This window comes from Trachymyrmex septentrionalis, unplaced genomic scaffold (assembly GCF_001594115.1).
Source record: "Trachymyrmex septentrionalis isolate Tsep2-gDNA-1 unplaced genomic scaffold, Tsep1.0 scaffold62, whole genome shotgun sequence".
Lineage (NCBI taxonomy): Eukaryota > Metazoa > Arthropoda > Insecta > Hymenoptera > Formicidae > Trachymyrmex > Trachymyrmex septentrionalis.
Window position 1 is genome coordinate 1144852 of NW_017305800.1, and position 20052 is coordinate 1164903.

The window sequence follows — 20052 nt, forward strand, 5'->3', positions numbered from 1 at the left end:
AATTTCATTGATCTCTAACTGACAAATTTGATTGTAATGTCAAATCGTTCCAAATTGTCTTTATACATATACAATGTATATAACGTCATTTTTTCCCCTGTATCGCGATTATTCATTAAGCAGATATGTAGCCGTTTTTTTATAACAGATTTTGTTAATTACCACTTGATAGAATGCATAAAAGTCGAAAACTTATTTTCTTTTGTCATGTCATTTATTAATTTTTATGTTTCAAAATTATTCAATGCTAGCTCAATACTGTTTTAGTTGATCTGAAAAAAACGTGAAACCTGAGAATTTTTATTTCTCTAGACCAAGTAGCGGTAGAAATTTATGTACACCGTGAATAATGACTGAGTATATTAATAAAAACCTTTAATATAGACACCTCATTATTTACAGACTCGAATCAATTATATTTCGTTCTGTCATTTATCTTGGTATTGGCTGTATTCCAATATACTCATACTGAACTACAATAGATACATTGTTATTACAAGATAACAATCTTTCAAAACATATTCCAATTATAAAGAATATTTACTTGTAATACAGATAAAATCGTACGATAGAAATTAAAATTGATTGAGGCAAATCCTGTTTTTTTAATTTACTTACATAAAAATTCTATAACGGTTAAAAATTCTACAATAAAAAATAATATTGTATCTGTCATGAACATTGTCTATATATTTCTTTTTCTTTGAAAACGTTAAAAGAATACACTATATCTTTTCAAAGTAGATTTTAATTTGGAACAAGATTGCCTTACTGTATCTAAGCAGAGAATGGGAAATAGTTATTTTCTTATGAAAGTTAACAGATATCGCAAGGTTACATACTCGAATAACGTAAACAAATATATACATTATGGATCAGTGTGTAAATAAGAAAATATATACACTTATATACGAACGTGATTGTATTTAATTAAATTAAGATAATTAAAAGGCGTCTAATTACATTTTAATATTATAGCATAAAATACATAATTTATTATTTTGAAAATATATTATAACTAATTATGGTAATAAACTAACTCGATTTTGTAATCGCCTTGTCTCTTAATTAAGATTTGTTTATAGGCTAATCGTAAGACTTGTAATGTGTTCTTATAAAACTTGTAAGAACTTATGACTAATATTCTAATTTTATGCGTACGTATTGCAAGACGTATGATTATTCGTAAATATCTATGATTTCTTGTAAACTTTATGGTTAAAATTTCGATTCAAGAAATCGTAGATATTTACGAATAATCGTACGTAAGAAGTTGTCTATCAAAATATAAAGGTACTTAAAAATTTTTACAAGTCTTACAAGAATATGTTATGATTTTGCTTAGAATTTTAGACATAAGTTTCCAAAAAAATACAAATTAATAGAACGTATATATTACACGTTTTCTTAAATGATAAAATATTGTAAAAACCTCTCTGTGAAAAGTTTTTTTTAATGTATAAAAACAAAATTGAAGATTTACAATTGCCAATTTATGTATATATAAATAAAGTTACAAAATGAAATACTACCAAAAGATATGGAACGGTTTGCAATGTTCTACAATATTTAAAGATATAAACGAGTACAAGATTTTAAAGCTATAGTTGTGTTACAAGTTGGGCATTTTTTAGATGTCTGAAGGTATGTCAGCAAACATTCTGAGCAAAATAGATGTCCACAACGAGTAGTATAAGGTTTTAGTTTGGAAGATATAGCTTCCAAACATATTGGGCATGTAAGAGGTACTGGTTCTTTAATATCTGATTGAACTGTATAACATATTTTATCTTCTTCAATAGTATTGTCAAGGATCAAAACTTCATTTGAGTCTGTAGCCAGAGAAACTCTTCCTTCCTTTCTAGTTTTTTTCCTAAAAATATATTTTTAGCTTTAAAATAAATCTATTTATTTTTCGTCAAAAAGTATATACAAACCTTTGAGTATCTTCTTGGATATTTCCTAAAACAGTAGGAGATATACGAGGATCTGAATTTCTAGCTACATTATCGCTAGAAGATACACTTCGGACATTTCTCTGTAATCTTGAAGGTCTAACTGAACTTGGTGATTCCTTAGTTAAATCGATAACATCTATGAAGGTGGAGGAAACATCTATTACTGAATCATCCATAAAATCATTTGTATCTTCCATTATGTACGTATATATATGTCAATCTAAAAAATGTAGAAAATTAGAATATTTTTATATATTTCATTTTGCTGCTAATTATAAAAATATTTTAATCTAATTACACTTATAATTAAAAATAATTAAATTATTATTCATTATATTTATTATTATAAAAACAAATCGGTAAAAGTTGTTTTATGTAAAATTTAGCATCTTTTGTATGATGACAGAATGGTGTAGGTTAAGTTACAAATATGGTGATATAATGACATAAATTTCTATAATTTCGTCAAATCGCGAAGATAAAAACATACGTTCGTCGTTAACAGGCATATGAGGCACATACCTATTTTGCACAAATTATTTAAAAATTTTCGGTTACACCTTCGTCACATTTATTAAAACTGTTTTTCAAATCTTAGCTATCTCCTCTCTCCCCAAGTGTCTCCAACCGTTTGAAACTACTCTTACAACGGGCGCATTCAACGGACTCAACAGTTGAGTGAGTTTCGCTGTTATTGATGTATTCTTTTAGATTATCCAATCAGAGATTTAGATCTAGAAGAAATATCAATTGCAGCGAGTCATCACTCAACTGTTGAGTCTACAGCTTATAATACAATACCTGTATCACGTGAAATTGCATTTAAAACTGCGTCTATATTTGCGTTTCTTGGCTTATGTTTACAGTTATTGTTACGAAAAGTGTGTGTGATCAGCTTAATTAAAAAGAAGCTGTTGGCCAGAACGCAGACGGCAATCTTCAATCGCTATTAAGGTTGATAGGTTTAGGAATATTCAAGATCATAGGTTTTTTTCTGTCCTACATTAAATTGTACTAGAATATTCTAAAGACGCGGTATGTTATTGGTATGCTAACCAACAAGTTTATTTTAAGAGAATCAGAGTCACGAAGTTTTATACTGCCGAGTTAATTCACTTCTTCGTATCTACGAAGTAGAAAAATGTCGGACGACAAGGAAAAGGACGAAGAAAAACCTGTAGTGCCAAAAACAGCTGTGGATCTGCAAAGATTGAAACTAATGAAATTAATGAAGAACGTTGTAAGAAGGTTTCTTATTTGAGGCGTTATTTGAATCAAAATTATATTATATAATTTGTGTTTTAATTGTACAGGATAAACCGGTTATACTACCGGAACGTCCAAAGGCCAAGAATACTCCTTCTGTACCAGAATTTGTTCGTAATGTTATGGGTAGCAGTGCTGGAGCAGGTAGTGGAGAGTTTCACGTGTACAGACATCTGCGACGTAAGGAGTATGCGCGGCAAAAATTTATTCAGGAGAAGGCACATAAGGTGATTATTGTATAACATACATCTAGAGTTGCCTAAAAATTATCCATTTTTTTCCTGTTGATTACAATTTTCTTTTGTCAAAATTATAGGAACTTTTAGATGACGAATACCATCAGAAGTTGGAAGAGAATAGAAGATTGGCAGAGGAGGCAACAGCAAAGAAACGTGCTAAGAGATTGAGGAAGAAGCAGGGACGTAAGCAGAAGAAATTTATGAAAGCTAATAATAAGGAAGACAATGCTATCACGGACAAAAAGTATAGTGAGGACGACAGTTCAGATGAGAATGAAGAAACTAAAACTATAGAAAATAGTAAAGTAACTAAAGAAAATGACAGTTGTCCTAAAAACGTGTCTATGAATGAAAGTGAAGTAATGTCAGTGACAGAAAAGGAATCGTCATTATCTGTGAGAGAAAATCAAGAAGATACGTTAAAAACACAATCTGAGGTATTAAGCAAAAATATTCAATGTGAAGATGGCACTTGACCTGTATATTAATGCTCCAGTATCTCTTAAATTTTAGATTGATCTAGTTTCCACTCAATGTGAAGTACACTCAAAGTCTATGGAGATTGATTGCACTCATTTCATTTCTGCTTTGATCCACAAAGTCCAAATCTAATGAAGAAATATTACTTTAAATTTGATTTGCATTATAGTGGAACCGAACTGAAGATTTCAGTGGAAACTAGAACATTGATAGATTTTTTGAAGCAATGTATCAGTTACTCATCCATAATTAAAATTATATATCATAATAATCAATTTTATATTGTACAGATTTTTTAAACAATATTAAAATAATTTACATATATATTTTTAATTCCACTGATTTTTTTATTAAGCTTTCTCTATTAATAAAAATTGTAAATTGCAATAAATAGCTGGTAAAAAAATAATAAAAAATATGTTACATTGCTTTATTTTTTTTTCATCATTTTAATTGTATATATAATTCTATATCGTAGAAGTAATGGCATCTAGATTGTCATAGCGATTAGTCTTCTCGAATATATTTGCTAAAGATTGAGCGATTTGTCGTTCTTCAACAGAATGTGCATTTTTCACATGTTGTGCTAATTGGACTTTTGCTTTAATTAAATCTCCTAGCTTTTCGGGTAAAACAGTCTCCTACAACAAAAATTTCAATACACCAAAATTATAAAATTACGTTCTTGTATATCTGATTTAATAATTATATTTTGTATAATACAACTATACCTGAAATTGTTTCATAAAATTGGAAATTTCTTCTAAATGGTCGCCAATCTCTATCCAAAGACTCTGTAATTCGGATTTTTCTGTATGGGCAGCCACGCAACTAAGAGTAAGGCACAACTGAAAAATATTTTCTGCTTGTTAAATAATAATTAAAAAGTATATATTTTTTATATTAATACATGACTAATAATATTCCAAGAATATTGTTATGTATTATAAGAAAAAGCATACTTACTTGTTGAATGAGTGCATCTCGATGTGGATATTCAACATAGCTTGGTACATGTTGAGCATTTTCAAATGCTAATACAATATTTTTCCACAACATTACAGTATATTTACCGTAGTTATTACATGAAGACAGTGCCCATGCGGCATTAGTTCGTACTTTAAAATTAGGACTATCGCATATCAAAGTCGAAAGCGCTGGAAATACTTGATCCTATAAAAATATCTAGTTTTATATATTTACACAAGATAAATTCACTAATCACATTTTTTCAAGTACATACTTTCCAAGAAGATGGCAATATCGTGTCTGGATCGTGGCTCAAAACCAATCCTAAAGCTCGGCAAGCGTTCCATCGTACCTAATGTTATAAATACAAAAAATTTATTTTTATTAAATAAATCAAGAAATATTTATTACAGCTTACATACTTCGCAAAACAATAACAAAACATTTAATGCGCAAGTATCGAGATAATAAGTTTGATCATAAATAAATCTATTTTAAATTAAAAAATATATACATAAATAATTATGGAAATATTATAATAATAATTATAAATCATCAGAATTTTTTCTCTTACTTTCATATCATTTCCTAAAACGGCACATTTGATAAGTGCGTCCAACCCTATTGTCGTGTCGGAAAGTATGTATTTTTGTGGACATAAATATAAAATAGTTCCAATTGCTCTGACAGCGTTACACTTCACTTTATCATTATCTTTTGTAGCTTTAACGCTTATATGATACAATTTGGGTAATAAATCTTCTAAAGGAAATGGTTCCACATCTTCATGCTGTCTGGATAAAAGATATATTTTTATATAAATAGAGAAAATATGTCGCGCACAAAGAAGATAATGAAAGAAGAAAGTCTGAAAAACAAACTTTTGCCTGGAAAGACAGTCACACAAATTCGCTAATGCCCAAGCACTTTTTACACGAACACCAAGATTTTTGTCCTCAAAAGCTAAACAAACTGTATCAGCCAGATCCATGAGAAAGCCGGTAGCGTGTTCCAAAGACGGTAAAGTTACCAACATTCCTAATGCACGTAAGCCAGCTGCTCTTACAGCACTTTCTTCATCACGAACTGCTCCAAATAGAATTGTAATTATTAATATGACTCTTTGTCTCTGCAAATATAAATGAAAATAAAGCAGAATATTAAAGATGATATGAAAAATATTTAGCTTGATGAATGTCATAAATTTATAAATGAAGAAATAAAAATTTGAATAATTATATCCTTTTTGTTCCAATTATTCTTACCGATAATTGTGTGAATACATTTCCACTGATGCTACCTAGACAATCGCAAGCAGCTTCTCGCAATATAGTCCGTGATGTTTGGGCAAGTGATATTATAGATTCAAATATAATATTCCAAAATAATATACCATTGCTATAAGTTTCAGTATTTGCGAGGCAACCGGACATAATCTCTAAAACTCGACATGCGTGTAATATTACTTGGTTTTCTGTTTCCTCCATAACCGAAATTAAAGCTGTAGTCACATTCTCCAAATGAGGAAATATAAGATTTCCTGTATTAAATACCAGTCTGCCCATAAGTTTTAAAGATTGAAGTCGTACAGGTGTATTAACTGACTAAAATGGAGCAACATAATTTTTTCAGTTTGACTGATAACTGCTTTAATTACAAAAACCTTCAAATCACACGAAAAAAAAGTATGTATATCGTTTATATATACCTTATTAGATATATTTTGTAAACAAACGCGAACCAGCAAACAAGCATTTTCATCTTTTGATATTGATGTGATTTCATTACAACTATTTGTTGAATTTTCGATATCCTCGACATCTATTTCCTCTTCTTCTGTTCCAATGTCACTGATGGAACTAGTATCAAACTGCGAACTTTCTGATCCTATTTCACCTACAGTTTGCTTAGCTAATATGTTTAATATTTCCTGCGTTATAGGTTCACTTGAGACAAATGCTTCAAAAATAGATAGTGCCGCAACTCGTACAGTCGGATCTAGAAAAATAACTTGACTGTAATGAAAGTAACGAATTAAAAATTAAGTAGAATAATAAAGGCAAAATGTACCTTTGTGAAATATATGCGGCTTACAATTTCTAACTAATTTGGTAGCCAAACCTGGTTTCAGTCGTTCGTATGGTGTGCCCTGTACAAGAGCTGCTGTGCATTTTAACGCGTGCGTTAACACAGCTACATTTTTTTCAGCCAGCAAAATTAATGATAATGTAAAATGTAGTTCCTTGACCATTAAACATACTGTGCCAAAGAATGTGATGAAAGAGGTATGATTGGTATCCTCGGCGTGTATTAAAAATGGTTTAGCATCTATCAATAATTCAGTTAATGCACACAATACATTCTGTCGCACTTTAGACACAGGTTCAACTAGAATGCTTCTTGTCAATACTCTTGCGTCGTTTCGTGAACCGGTAGCTACGATTTGCGGCCAGTATCCGAAAATCTCTTTACTCCGAGTGATTTCTACTAGAATCTGCAATAAACGTACAGCTCCCAATCTTACTTTGGAATCGATGTGGATAGAATTATTAATCTCTGTATCTGAAGTATCTGAATCACTGGAATATTTGGAAATTCCTGTGTGTTCTGGAATGGCATTATTTCCTGAATCGGACGTATTTTTCTTAGCTAGTGTTTTCCTAGATCTTGCTTTGTGATTTTTAAGATTCTTGCATTTGGGAACTATGTGAACACGTTCTGGGAGATTCATGGCAGCTGGACGAAGTAATTGTGGGCTTGTGACTGAATAACCTTTGATACCATAAAATAGGAACGCTTGCACCACTCCTAATATTTCTCCAATAAGATCAGGAGATTTAAGGATCAATTTTTCAATGATCATACAATGTAAAATGTGCAAGCATAAATTTATGATCTATAAATGTATAAGTAACTCAATGAAATGTGTATGCATATATACCTTTTGAATTGTACAAAAAGTAAATTACATACCTTGCTGTAGCAAAGCTTATCATCATTATGATATGGTAGAAGTGATAAAATTTTAAAAATTATATTTTTTATCAAATATGTAAATTCATCTGATAAGCAATGATTGTTGCTTTTGTTTGTTACAATTTCTTCTAAACATCCAAGTGCATGGAAATTAATTTCAGACCATGGATTACATAATGGATTTAAATGCTTCATTAACAAACCCTTATCCTTAAGTAACAGACGTACATGCTGAAACATCAAGTAGTTGCCTAATTTTATATAATGATGTAACAATTTAATTTAATAATCTGTTGTTGAAAAAGAAGCCATATACTAACATGATTGATGTCATCAAAATAACCAAAATGTAAAAAGCTTTTTATAGCGATTAATACATCAACTTGTGCCAGTGGGTCAGCAAACTCCAACGCTTCTAAAATCCATCGTTTGCAAGTTACAAATGTTCGACCATGAAGCTTGATGTTGCTCTGAGTTAAATTATATAGAAATTTGCAAACATTTTGAACTAAAGATGTTTCTGTAGGTAGAACTGCTGCACAAAGTTGATTCACCAATAATAATATTGCCTGGAAATAGAAATTTTAATAAATCACAAAATATAGTTTAAGATGCAACTAGTACAATGTGTTTTGTATTAGTCAACAAAATATCAAATATTCCTTACATCATTATTTACAATATTGAGGCATCTGTAATCTAGTTCGTTGAGATCATTTAAACACGCATTAATTTGTTTCTTGTTGCTGAGTTTCGTACTAGTTAACGAAAGTAGTCTTTCGATTAACGAACAAAACTGTGTAGTAGTATCACTAACTGCACGATTTACAAGTAACGAGGCCATGATCACCGTTTACATTATATAATTTTGTTATCTAAGACAGCATAAATAACTTCAACAACTATCTTGTAATTTGTATATTACTACGTGACATTGCACGATTTTTAATAAATTATAAAAAACGATGTATTTACTCCGTGTAGAAATAAAACCTGAGAGCACCCATGATATAAGCGCGGATCCTCATACAGGCAACAGTGCTTTGACACAAAGCGCTGATTGGTGAAAAGCCGGTTGTGATGGTACAATTTAACTCCATCACCCGTTTTTCACCAATCAGCGTTCGATGTCAAAGCGCTGTTGCCCATATGAGGATCCGGGCTAAGATATTCTTATGTCGTGACAGCACCCATCTCGACCTTTTTTGACATCACATCACACGGTACAAAATCCTCGTACACTAGCGGCACCAATATCTATTTAATAAAATAGAATATGAAGTACGTATCACAAAATATCGACACTGCTGATAAAGTCGTACTGCTGATAATGAATGAGTTTTGCTATATCCACAAATTGTGGATAAAAATAGTATATAAGTATATATATATATATTTATGCTTACATAATTTTTCTTTTGCTCTAGCCTACAGAAAACGTTTAACTTTTAAATCATAAAAGAAGGAAAATAATACAGGGTTACCTAGTTAACATCCTATCACTCTGGAAAATGTATATATGTGTGTGTGAAATAGATATAATATTTATAATATTAAAAATAAACATTTATTTTAATTTAATAAATTGATATCAAATAAATTTATACATTATACTGTCTTAAACTAAAAATTGTTTTTTTTTTGTATTCTGTTAAAAACCATTTTGTGTTCTACTATCAAAAAATATCTTACATTGTATGCCTTTACAATGTAATGTATAAATATTTTTACATAATATATATTTTTCATAAAAATATAAAACATAATATAAAAATAAAAATAAGTGGAACATTGTTTTCAATCTGACTTCTCTATGTGTAGAATGTAAATCGTATATATAAATTATGTAATTAATGTTTTAAATGAACTAAATTTTTATGTTATATATTTACAATTCGGAAAACGCGAATATACAATAGTTGCGTCACAAGTTAAAATTACGAAATAGTTAAATGCGTTGTTTTATACGAATACAATAAAGCATATATATGAGTATCAATGGAAGTTTTTGCGATCGCATTTGCGATTTCCGCGAGATTACGACATAATTCCATGCCTTTCACTTGTGACTGAGTGATAACATGCGAGTGTCGATCAAATGATTTTTTAATCGCATTTGCAATTTTTAATAACGCGTGTAGCTTTACTCGCCTTTTGCATCTCATACTTCGTTACATGATCCGATTGCATAAAGACCATAGGTATATTAAATTTGTTATTAGAAATATTGAGATTTATTTAAAAAGATTATGGAATTGAAACTTTATTTAAATACATGTAAGAGCATTAATTACATTCATGAAAATTTCATTTAATTTTAGTTGCCCAAAATATTTATAATTTATTAATAATTTAAATCTTTTTAATAACAATTCAAAGAAAAATATTTAAAATATAGAAATACTGTACAACAATTTTAAATTACAGTTATAATCATTTTAACGTATGGCAACATATACTGAAATTATGATACATTGATAATGTATGGAATCAAGTCTTTCAGTAACTTGCAGAGGTCAATTGCAATTGGTCAATTGACACTATCCATGCCGACGCATATCTACAAACTACATTTATTATATTAACAGAGAAAAAGATTTATTGTAAAACTACTTGAATGTATATTTGTAACGTATGTAATTGTTTTCATTGGCATTAATAATTACGTATGAAATGCTGTTCTTTACAATTGTCAATTGCAAGCTTTAGGTATGCACGAAATGCACGAATGAGTGCTGATATACATCGATAAGCATATCAGAATACTTCTTGCATATCTTGTATATTTACGAAAGATATTTTACGATTGTAAAAGAAATAGAAAATATTTTTATGTGTAAAAAATAAATAATTTAATGCTCATTTCTGATGCAAGTATGTATCACATTTGATAACACGCTTAATAATTTGGCAGTTAAAAGGAATGATAACATTACAAATGGATTAGACTCAAGAAACTTTAGCAAATTTTACATGTGTATAAATGTTACGATAAGAATCTTGTGCTATCAAGCCTAACAAATTTTCTCAAGTTTCATTATGTGTTGTTTAATCAACCAACTTTTTAAATCTTTTTGCACTGTGTCATTAAACTGTGCCTATTAATTAATATACAAATAATTGCATTCTCTAAATCTTTACCATTGTTTTGTTCAAGATACATCAATAATACCGTGTTATTCGAGAATATTTCTATCGCTAAGCGATATTATTCAATGATACAGTTTTGCACTTTGCGTTTGTGGAATATATAAATTTACGATTGATTTGGTTGACAGGCTGCATATATCGGTCTTGCTTTTTCCTTTGCTAAATCTGTGGCTTTCTTAGCAGCGTCTTTGACCTTCTCTGCTTTACCCTGTAAAGAATGTTGTAAGTCTTCTGCAAGACTCGGCTTTATCGTAACACCATCATCTGCAGTGCTGTGGCCGGCTTGTACCGAAAAACTTGTCTGAGACAATTTAGGATTTAAAAACTGTGTTGCATGGGGAAACATATTGGCGAGAACGTAATTGAAGCCCTCCGACATTTTGGCGCAATTCTTTTTAAACCGATCTAAGCCAAAGGCTTGAATCGCTCTACTGAAACCAAAGACTTGACTGTCTATCCATGCCGATCTCTTTGCAATTGTCCAGTCTGGATTTTCATCAGAGATCTGATAAACCACTTTCTCGACAATGCTCTAAAAAAATTATAATTCTGTTAAAAACCTAATTATCAATTATAATAATTAATAATTATAATCTGGTTTCTGTATCAAGATTATCAATCTTTAAATGTTTTTACTATTTAGCAATCAAATAGATAAAAGAATTTATAACTAAATATTAGTTTTATAAATTATGTACGTGTGTTTTTGTAGTATTATTTAATTTTTTACTAATTTATTTAAAATAGGACTTTTTGTAAAAAAAAAAATATCTTCATTATCTATTTCTCTAAAATCCAATTTAGATCATCCAGGAAACAAGCTAACATTTATCGTTTTAACATTTGTCCTACAATAATGATAATATCAGTTTGTTTTCTAGGTAGCTTACCATAACTTTGGTATATCCCAAATTCCTTGTATATGTAGTCAGAGTCTTTGCTTCTGGATCGACAATACTCTCTTCCACAATTTTTACAATGTTCTTACTAATGAATCTTTCACCCCATTTGGGTACTCTGTTGGTTTTTGTCAGCAGCCGCTTGGAGTAGAGCTTTCCATTTTTAACTTCTCTGGAGATCGTATCCTCGGAGAGAACGTGCGAACTGAAAATCGTATTGCACGTGAATTCCGATGAATGCACAACGTTATGTAATATTTGTATTTCAGTTACGCATGTGATGTAACGTGTCCGATCACCTGTGCGGATTCGGATATCTCTGAAAGAATCCTCGAACGACTTGCGTCCAATCAAACTTGAAGATTGTGATATTCTCGTAATATTTCACCATCGTGCAAGAACGACGAATCCGTTTATACTCGGCAGGGAAAAGGATCTGTCAAGAAAGCAACGTGAGCGGTAGTGCGAATCTTCGACGAGATTGACACAAGTTACCGCGAGAATACGGCAATGGATCTGAATGGATCAGAATCCCCGGCGAATACGCCGCTTGTCGAACATAACGAAGATCGTGTATTTAACACGCGATTACGTGCATTAAAGCAATGCGCAGTGATAAGAATGGAGCAAGGAGAGGGAATCATGGAAATAGAAGAACTGAGAGTTGCGATCGCGCCTACGAATCATAACCGAAACCATTGATAAGATATTATCATGAAGGCTAAAAATAAAATTATACGATGCTCGATTTCTTGAATGGATGAAGTCGTCAAAAAGTGTGTTTCAAAGTGATCATCTGAATTAGTTCGATCGAAATGTCGTTTTCGTTAATGTACAACGGCTTTAATATGCATCAGTGTTTCCAATCGAATTCGCCATAATGCTTATTATATGCCTTATTATAAACCTTTAAATTTAATTTGTCACACTGGTCTTTTTACTTTCGATAGCTTTTAATTTAAATCTGATGCATTAATAATTATTTTTGGTAGTTTTTTTCGGAAATAAACTCCTCTAAAAGCATTTTCTTCTTCTTCATATAATAAGCATTATGGCGAATTCGATTGAAAGCACTGATGCATATTAAAGCCGTTGTACACTAATTTAATTTGAGTATAAAAATAAAATGCAAATATTTCGAACTATAAAATACATATTTTATAAAATGTATTGTACTGTTAGATTGTACTTTTGCACCAGTTCATCTTTTTTCCTTTTCTCTTCAGGAGGAAAGAAAAAGAAAAATAAACTGGTACAAAAGTTTAGTCAAAAAGAACAGGCCTTATCTCATTTTAAGTTCCAAAAGTGTACACTAGTTCAGCTACAGAAAACAGACCTAATTTTTGTGATCAATGGGGCTCGAAAGTAAATATTTTAAAGAATTAAATGTTTAAAGGAATCTCCTAAAATTGTCTATTTTACTGATTATTTTTTAATAAGTCTTTTTCTAACTCAGATTTAAAAACCCTTTTCCACAATTAAAGTATAAATAATAATATAGTCCAAACCAATTGATTTTAAATATATTGAAATAACATATCCAAAAATAAGATATAAAACGTTTTAAAAACGTTTTAAAGACATTTTTTTAAAAGACGTCTTTAAGACAACTCGCCTATTTAGATATCTTATATCTCAATTTTGGACTTTTTCTTGTCTAGAATGGTCAATGGTCGATTGAACGCGTTTGCGCGATTCAACCTCGGCGAATCAAGCGGATGTGCTGCGGCACATCTATCGTTTCATAGTCCATGATGTGATCAACTTCCTTTTCTACGGTACAAAAAAGCCGTAAGGTGCGTGATACGTGTTGCTGTATAGAATAATCCGTAAGCATCGGATGTTTTAACGGTTTTTCCGCCACATTTCGCGCCGCGTTTGTGATTGATGTGCAACGCGATTCCCATTCACGTGTTGATGTTTGATTCCTGCCCTCGGAATATATTTGCTATTAGACAATCGCGGGGTTAACCTCTTCAGTCGAACCTCACGTTGCGTTCCACAACGACCGGCTGCTCGGTTGTCATCAATTTCTCGCGATTCTGTTACTTCTTGGAACGTCACACCACGTAACGCGACGCCTCTGATTCTATTTGTCTTTTCTTAGATTATAAATTTGTCTTACGCGGCACGAGAGGTTATGTGACGCTTGATATGTTAAGATGTTTACATTGCCAGCAAGAATTAATCTCGATATGATTGGCTTTAGATGAAAAATAATAACACTAACGTTTCGGTTCTGTAGAAACATTCGCCAGAATAGAATTTATAGTTATGTCATAGTTTGAAGTTTGTTACCTTGTAAGTCATAATTTGTAGTTTATATGTATATGCCTTGTTTCTTTTTCAGCATACACCAAGATGGTGAAGATTATGAAAATAGGAAAAGTCGTGCTGGTCCTCAGCGGCCGGTACGCAGGAAGAAAAGCTATCGTCATGCGTAATTATGATGAGGGTACAGCAGAAAAACAATATGGACATGCTATGGTTGCAGGCATTGACCGGTATCCACGCAAAGTCCACAAAAGGATGGGCAAGGGTAAACTGCATAAACGGTCTAAAATCAAGCCCTTCGTTAAGGTACATTTTCTTATTTTCATAAAATTTTTTTTGGAAATCTTGATAAAGTTGAAATTTTCCATTGTTTAATTTTCAATATTTTTATTATATCTTCTCATTTACTTATAAAACATTTTAGATCTTAAATTATAATCATTTAATGCCAACGAGATATACAGTGGATCTACAGTTAGAAAAAGTGGCTCCTAAAGATCTTAAGGACCCAATGAAACGCAAGAAGGTTCGCTTCCAGACGCGTGTCAAATTTGAAGAGAGGTACATAATTTAATATACTGCTGTCACCTCAAAATCCGTGCATTATAATCATAATTATTATCTAATTTTTGATTGTTTTTCAGGTATAAAAACGGTAAAAACAAGTGGTTTTTCCAAAAATTAAGATTCTAATTGTTTCTAAATAAAAGTCTGATATACAGATGTAAAAAGGTGAATACAATGATTTTTTTCCATCATATTATCCTATGTAAACGAGATATACTGAACCTTTATATACATTTTTATTACCTTCTATTTTATCTGACTTTTAATTTAATCAACTTATACTTAAGTTATCCTTCATAAGTCTCGTTAACTCTCCTATCATTCATATCACACATCTCGTATATACATATATATATATATATATATATATATATATATAAAATATTCAATAAAACTTATAAGTTTTTTTTACTGAAATTCCAGTTTTATTTTAATTTGAATGTTTTATTACATGAAGTTATATTTCTTATGTGCATTGCATATCTAAACGACTTTAGTAGGCTTTTATTTCAGTAATTATACTGTAGAAATTAAATGTTACACTATAATAAGATATTCAAGAAGAAATAACGAAATAATCGTGATATAAGCAAAATATATAAAATTTATAAATCATATTAAATAAACAATAACTTAACTTGATAGAAATATATAGACTCCGAATATATAAAGCGATTTTAATAAATTGATCTAGCTGCGCTATACGACTAGATCTCTACTTTAATTTGTTCAATTTTTTGATACGTTCATCGAGCAGCGCCAAGTTGCTTTTTATGACCTCCATATTAGAAGCAAAACTTTCCTGAACTCCCTTCAGTAGAGACTTGTTGCTTTCTAATCCCGACGAGATTTCTATTTGCAGCTCCTCTAATTTTATTAAAGATTTACTGAAAGCAGCAGCTGAAATGCAATATATTTTCTTAGAATGCATTTTTAGACAAGCATACATTTATTATTGTTGATTAGTTATACCTTGTTGATGAATATCACTCAATGCCAATAATCTTTCTACTGTTTGCGGTAATATTTGTGATATAGCATCCGTTTTCTTCATTATTTCATACATTTCCGAGATCTATAAGAAAAAAATGTGAAAGAAATGATTTATTATGCAAGATATATTGTAAAGTTAAAAACACTCGGTTGGTGTCTTACCTTTTGCTCTTGTTCCGATTCTTGTTCCGTTGTTGCCCTTTTCTGCGCAATACTATCCATGCGGTAAATCAATGTGCCTAATCTAGTTTCGATAGTGTCTAATTGATTAACATCTAACAACGAAGCCTTCGCTTCTAATTGTTGCACAGCTTCCATGACGCCTTGACATTTAAGATTCTGTGAAGAATAATGAAGTTACAAATCTTTTTAAAATATGTATGCTTGAAAAATTTTAATGAGGCCTACCTGCGAGAATTTCGAAAGCTTGTCGTTACTTGTTCCTATGATATTTTCTAGACAGCAAAGTCTTTGCTCGAGCTGTGCGATTCTAGCAGCTTCCTGCAATCTTGCCTTTTCTGGCAAATACATCATTTGATACTTAAGAGTACCAGGCTCAACCAACTCGTCTGTCTTTTTACTCTCCGACGTTTTGGTGGAAGGCATACTGGTTTGCTTAAACAATTCTATCTGCGATATCAATTGCCTGTAAAATTAACATCATTCTATAATACAATTCTTCAAAGGAAAAATGACATTTGTACATAATAGATAGTAGGTTTTCAATTTCACATACTTAAGTATAGTGCCTTGTGGATCTGATAGACTTGCTACTACATCAGATCCTAAACATTCTTCCAATTTCAGAGAAACCAATTGTTTTTCTATCTGATGTGCTTGAGCAATGATTTCGCTCACAGATTTGATCTCTTCCTCATCCTTGGATTTTTCCTGCATACATTATCAATGTATATTAATTCTTAGGGTGTTATTATAAACTACAGAATAATTTTAGCATATTCTATTGACAATGATAATTTACCTTTAATTCATTCAACTCTTCGTATAATTCCTTAATTTCACATTGTAATCGTTGGAACTTTTGGAGAGGAGTCTCTTTCTCGTCCTCACCAGCAAGTTCCCAATCGCCGAATCTGGAAATACTTGTGTTTATATATTGTTCTAAACTGTTAAACATATTGTTAGAATAGCTCACTTGTATCCTGTTCTTGGCTTGTTAGATAGACGATCTGAGAAATCAACTGGCTTTCCGACAATCTGCTTGCCCTTGAACTTGTTGAATGCCTCTTTAGCACTGATGTGTAGCTGTTCCACGCAAGAGCTATCAGGTTCATCCTAAACAAATCGATCAATTAATACAATAAAAAACATGTTATGTACAATGCATATTTTATGTCTTTTACCTCGCAGTACATTTGCATTTGCTCCGATTCTGGCAAATCATTTGTCTCATAAACGTCAAGCTGGTCGTACGCCTAGGACATTCATTCAGTGTACGATATAAAACTGTTTATTCATGAGGAAATGCATAAAATTATAATAACCGTGTAAAGTAGGTATAAGAAAACTTACAATTCCAGGTAAATCAGCGTATTTGGGGTCCGCCATTTCTTGCGATTTCCTAAGGAATTCAGAAATAATGCCGAGTGTTGTCACTGTTGTCAGAGCTTTGGTAAAACGTAAGTATACACCTGTGTACACTATGGCGCATTCAGTAAACTTAACAGTTAAGTGAGCGCTTGCTGTTATTGGTATATTCTTCTAGATTATCCAATCAGATCTTTAGCTATAGAAGAATACACCAATAGTAGCGGGCGCTCACTCAACTGTTGTGTCCACCGATGCGCTCAATGAAATGATCACGTATGTATGCCATGCATTAATTCAGGTCATAGCAGTGACTTGACTTACCGATGTTGAGTCGATAATTTATATAATATAATTTATTATCAGAAAGGATTATATATCGACTCAGCATCGGCAAATCAAATCGCTACTTGTACGGTATTGAACTAAATTTTAACTGTAATTAACGGTAGATGATAAGAATATGAAGTGTTTGAGCTTTATTTATTTTTTATAATTTCCTAAAAAAATCGCATTTTTTTAAAGCAGTTTTCTAGTTCCTAACGGTTCAAAATATAAAAAAACTTAATGCTTTAATTGTGCTTCTTACAACATTGTGTAGCTATTATATAAGGTTAAATAGATTTTTAATAAGAAATAATTTTTATGATTTAATTTAATATTTTTTTTTTAGTTTATAATTCTTTCTTCTGAAGAATTTATATTATAAAAATATAATAATGTCTTTGATTTATCATTTTAGAAAGTGTGAAGTCCTTGAAAACATTTTGAGAAAGAATAAAATTTAATATCGCGTGTGATTTGTCGCGTGAAGTAAAGTTAATAAATATAGTACAAATTCTGTAAAATAGAGGAATGTAAATAAGTTTACATTCCTTTACAATTTATATGTTTCAATTTTCCTCTTTCCTCTCTCTTTTTCTTACCGGTTTTACATTATAGATGCACGAAATGCCTTTAATAAATATTTTTCTGGTAACAGTTCGAGTTTGTTATATTAGACTGCTAACGTTATGTACATGTGTATAATTAAAGTTCATTTAAATTATTTATGAAATTACATTTTTATGAAATTATTCTGACGCCATAAATCGTCACAAGGTAACATTTCTTTAATAGTACATCTGACACTTTTAACATTTTTATTTATTTTCAAATAAAATAAAGAGCTGTAAAATAAAAATTGTTTTCCACACGCTCTTTGAATAGTATCATAAAATTAATACAAACAGAAAGCATTTTGAAAACTTCTTTCGATATAAGCTATATTATAAGACAATAGTGAATTTAATTAGTTCGCAAAGATAAATACCGCATGAAACAAGTTCCACATATTGTTTCTCTTGATGTTCAACTTGTACACTCTCTTTTCTTCAACCTCGTTTCCACGTAAAAGTCGCATTGTTATTCTACGCTGTAGATAGAAGAGAATAAATCGCGAGATTCCTAAGCAATTGATTCTGTGCGTACATTTTAAATTGTCTTGTCGTGGTCGGCTTTTTGATAATCACTTTCACCAACAAATCGAGAAAGAAAAGCCGGCTTATTGTGGTTTTATATATAAAATTTCAGTAGCTTCACAGAAAAAAATTATTACTGTCATAAATCGGAGAAAAGTTTATTATTTGAGTCTTAAAACAAAAAAAATTTACTAATTTAATAAATAATTTTTATTTACTTAAAAAATAAAAGAAAGGAAAATAAATATAAAACCTATAATTTATTTAATTTTATATGTATATGTATATAATATATATACATATATAAAATTAAATTACACCTACATATACAAAATTAAAAGTAAATTTTTGGAGAATTATTTAAGTGAGACGGCAAAATTCGACGTTTTATTGAATTTATTGCGATATATAATGCAAATATTAATAACAAAATTGAAAATAATATTAATTATAATTCAAAAAGAATGATCATCTAGTGATAATCCGACCTTGACCGTACTTCCTTCCGGACATAATATTCCACGGAGAAATCTATTGCCAAAAATATCTCAATCGATCCGTTTTACATACGAATTTCGTCATTAGTTTTAAGAATTTTCATTTATCGTATAATACGGTTTTCTTATCTATTTATCTCTCAATTACTGGCATGCTGTTACACGGTTTGCATGGAAATGTGCTGCAAGTGAGCGTGCAAGGACGGCGTCTTTTGTAGGTGCGGAGCTACAATGTGTTATACATACTTATCAAAAATAAAACGCGTTCGTTTGATTTTTGCTTGACGCCGCACCAGAACTAGTCCCGTGTCTTGTCATGCGTGCGTATCCTTCGTTCTTTTTTTCATTGGCATTAAAAAAATGTCTAGTTCCTTTCGCTTTCGACTGGGTAGTTCGGACGTTGTCCGATAGTAGCAATTTGATAGTAATTTTTGACATAGATAATTTTAACTCGTTTGACTACTTGTTATATATACTTCCGCGTCTTAAGTTAGTTTATAATTAATTCGCCTTTTGGAATATTTTTTTGCCGCACACTCTTTTTAGTCGAACTGACTTTTCCTAAAAAATTATAGAGTAGATACTTTTTGAATAATCAATAATTAATTATAAAGAATTTCAGTCGTAATAAATTAAGTTTTGAAAGAAGAAATATAAGGAAGAAGATTCCATGTTTCGCTCAATATTATAGACATCTCGGTTCAATAAAATACAATAATTAATTATAATATAAAAGTATGTACGTACTGTACCTGCTAAGAGACCAACAGATGTAA

General features: G+C 30.8%; 6 protein-coding genes across 11 annotated transcripts; 2 read left to right on the forward strand and 4 right to left on the reverse strand.

The window, feature by feature from the left end:
- Positions 1-1527: 1527 nt before the first annotated feature.
- On the reverse strand, positions 1528-2807 carry LOC108752770 (E3 ubiquitin-protein ligase RNF4-like). Of its 2 annotated transcripts, none has more exons than XM_018493852.1 (3): positions 2760-2807; positions 1938-2178; positions 1528-1873 (listed from the first exon to the last, which is right to left on the reverse strand). In XM_018493852.1, exons 2-3 carry the CDS (start codon positions 2153-2155, stop codon positions 1570-1572), a joined length of 522 nt encoding a protein of 173 aa, XP_018349354.1. In that variant the 5' UTR covers positions 2156-2178; positions 2760-2807; the 3' UTR covers positions 1528-1569. The 2 variants fall into 2 exon arrangements, with proteins under 2 accessions (XP_018349354.1, XP_018349353.1); XM_018493851.1 differs by lacking the exon at positions 2760-2807 and adding an exon at positions 2481-2518.
- A 25-nt stretch (positions 2808-2832) lies between these two features.
- On the forward strand, positions 2833-4182 carry LOC108752769 (PRKR-interacting protein 1 homolog). 3 transcript variants are annotated; one of them, XM_018493848.1, is made up of 4 exons: positions 2833-2912; positions 3033-3198; positions 3272-3451; positions 3541-4182. In XM_018493848.1, the coding sequence occupies exons 2-4, from the start codon at positions 3100-3102 to the stop codon at positions 3937-3939; spliced, it is 678 nt and encodes a 225-aa protein (XP_018349350.1). In that variant the 5' UTR covers positions 2833-2912; positions 3033-3099; the 3' UTR covers positions 3940-4182. The 3 variants fall into 3 exon arrangements, with proteins under 3 accessions (XP_018349350.1, XP_018349352.1, XP_018349351.1); XM_018493850.1 differs by having other exon boundaries at positions 3033-3195; XM_018493849.1 differs by lacking the exon at positions 2833-2912 and adding an exon at positions 2928-2993 and having other exon boundaries at positions 3093-3198.
- A 193-nt stretch (positions 4183-4375) lies between these two features.
- LOC108752977 (HEAT repeat-containing protein 6) lies at positions 4376-8909 on the reverse strand. Of its 2 annotated transcripts, XM_018494254.1 has the most exons (12): positions 8556-8909; positions 8209-8457; positions 7886-8119; positions 6983-7808; positions 6621-6910; positions 6178-6516; positions 5794-6041; positions 5487-5706; positions 5187-5264; positions 4910-5116; positions 4675-4791; positions 4376-4584 (listed from the first exon to the last, which is right to left on the reverse strand). In XM_018494254.1, exons 1-12 carry the CDS (start codon positions 8730-8732, stop codon positions 4411-4413), a joined length of 3159 nt encoding a protein of 1052 aa, XP_018349756.1. In that variant the 5' UTR covers positions 8733-8909; the 3' UTR covers positions 4376-4410. The 2 variants fall into 2 exon arrangements, with proteins under 2 accessions (XP_018349756.1, XP_018349755.1); XM_018494253.1 differs by having other exon boundaries at positions 5487-6041.
- Positions 8910-10354: 1445 nt separating this feature from the next.
- On the reverse strand, positions 10355-12601 carry LOC108752962 (PRELI domain-containing protein 1, mitochondrial). The gene is made up of 3 exons (XM_018494232.1): positions 12237-12601; positions 11929-12142; positions 10355-11570 (listed from the first exon to the last, which is right to left on the reverse strand). The coding sequence occupies exons 1-3, from the start codon at positions 12326-12328 to the stop codon at positions 11145-11147; spliced, it is 732 nt and encodes a 243-aa protein (XP_018349734.1). The 5' UTR covers positions 12329-12601; the 3' UTR covers positions 10355-11144.
- A 1038-nt stretch (positions 12602-13639) lies between these two features.
- On the forward strand, positions 13640-14942 carry LOC108752963 (60S ribosomal protein L27). 2 transcript variants are annotated; one of them, XM_018494233.1, is made up of 4 exons: positions 13640-13733; positions 14288-14517; positions 14636-14772; positions 14856-14942. In XM_018494233.1, exons 2-4 carry the CDS (start codon positions 14299-14301, stop codon positions 14902-14904), a joined length of 405 nt encoding a protein of 134 aa, XP_018349735.1. In that variant the 5' UTR covers positions 13640-13733; positions 14288-14298; the 3' UTR covers positions 14905-14942. The 2 variants fall into 2 exon arrangements, with proteins under 2 accessions (XP_018349735.1, XP_018349736.1); XM_018494234.1 differs by having other exon boundaries at positions 13680-13766.
- Positions 14943-15440: 498 nt separating this feature from the next.
- LOC108752788 (dynactin subunit 2) lies at positions 15441-17459 on the reverse strand. Its single transcript, XM_018493877.1, has 9 exons — positions 17305-17459; positions 17136-17207; positions 16928-17067; positions 16754-16865; positions 16508-16662; positions 16180-16417; positions 15934-16110; positions 15751-15853; positions 15441-15678 (listed from the first exon to the last, which is right to left on the reverse strand). Exons 1-9 carry the CDS (start codon positions 17338-17340, stop codon positions 15494-15496), a joined length of 1218 nt encoding a protein of 405 aa, XP_018349379.1. The 5' UTR covers positions 17341-17459; the 3' UTR covers positions 15441-15493.
- Between the last annotated feature and the right edge of the window lie 2593 nt (positions 17460-20052).

What these genes read in the sequence shown, in the direction of transcription:
- LOC108752770 (XM_018493852.1), bottom strand. Translation starts at nt 2,155, where the DNA reads ATGGAAGATACAAATGATTTTATGGATGATTCAGTAATAGATGTTTCC. An exon ending in ATCCAAGAAGATACTCAAAG is followed by an intron (nt 1,874 to 1,937) that starts GTTTGTATATAC and finishes ATATATTTTTAG; the next exon opens with GAAAAAAACTAGAAAGGAAG.
- LOC108752769 (XM_018493848.1), top strand. Translation starts at nt 3,100, where the DNA reads ATGTCGGACGACAAGGAAAAGGACGAAGAAAAACCTGTAGTGCCAAAA. An exon ending in TGAAATTAATGAAGAACGTT is followed by an intron (nt 3,199 to 3,271) that starts GTAAGAAGGTTT and finishes TTAATTGTACAG; the next exon opens with GATAAACCGGTTATACTACC. An exon ending in TTCAGGAGAAGGCACATAAG is followed by an intron (nt 3,452 to 3,540) that starts GTGATTATTGTA and finishes TCAAAATTATAG; the next exon opens with GAACTTTTAGATGACGAATA.
- LOC108752977 (XM_018494253.1), bottom strand. Translation starts at nt 8,732, where the DNA reads ATGGCCTCGTTACTTGTAAATCGTGCAGTTAGTGATACTACTACACAG. An exon ending in ATTTTGATGACATCAATCAT is followed by an intron (nt 8,120 to 8,208) that starts GTTAGTATATGG and finishes TTGATGTTTCAG; the next exon opens with CATGTACGTCTGTTACTTAA. An exon ending in TTTTAGGAAATGATATGAAA is followed by an intron (nt 5,265 to 5,486) that starts GTAAGAGAAAAA and finishes TTATAACATTAG; the next exon opens with GTACGATGGAACGCTTGCCG.
- LOC108752962 (XM_018494232.1), bottom strand. Translation starts at nt 12,328, where the DNA reads ATGGTGAAATATTACGAGAATATCACAATCTTCAAGTTTGATTGGACG. An exon ending in AGATATCCGAATCCGCACAG is followed by an intron (nt 12,143 to 12,236) that starts GTGATCGGACAC and finishes TACGATTTTCAG; the next exon opens with TTCGCACGTTCTCTCCGAGG. An exon ending in TGGGATATACCAAAGTTATG is followed by an intron (nt 11,571 to 11,928) that starts GTAAGCTACCTA and finishes TAATTTTTTTAG; the next exon opens with AGCATTGTCGAGAAAGTGGT.
- LOC108752963 (XM_018494233.1), top strand. Translation starts at nt 14,299, where the DNA reads ATGGTGAAGATTATGAAAATAGGAAAAGTCGTGCTGGTCCTCAGCGGC. An exon ending in AAATCAAGCCCTTCGTTAAG is followed by an intron (nt 14,518 to 14,635) that starts GTACATTTTCTT and finishes AAAACATTTTAG; the next exon opens with ATCTTAAATTATAATCATTT. An exon ending in CGTGTCAAATTTGAAGAGAG is followed by an intron (nt 14,773 to 14,855) that starts GTACATAATTTA and finishes ATTGTTTTTCAG; the next exon opens with GTATAAAAACGGTAAAAACA.
- LOC108752788 (XM_018493877.1), bottom strand. Translation starts at nt 17,340, where the DNA reads ATGGCGGACCCCAAATACGCTGATTTACCTGGAATT. An exon ending in AAGCCAAGAACAGGATACAA is followed by an intron (nt 16,866 to 16,927) that starts GTGAGCTATTCT and finishes AAGTATTTCCAG; the next exon opens with ATTCGGCGATTGGGAACTTG. An exon ending in CCACAAGGCACTATACTTAA is followed by an intron (nt 16,418 to 16,507) that starts GTATGTGAAATT and finishes TTAATTTTACAG; the next exon opens with GCAATTGATATCGCAGATAG.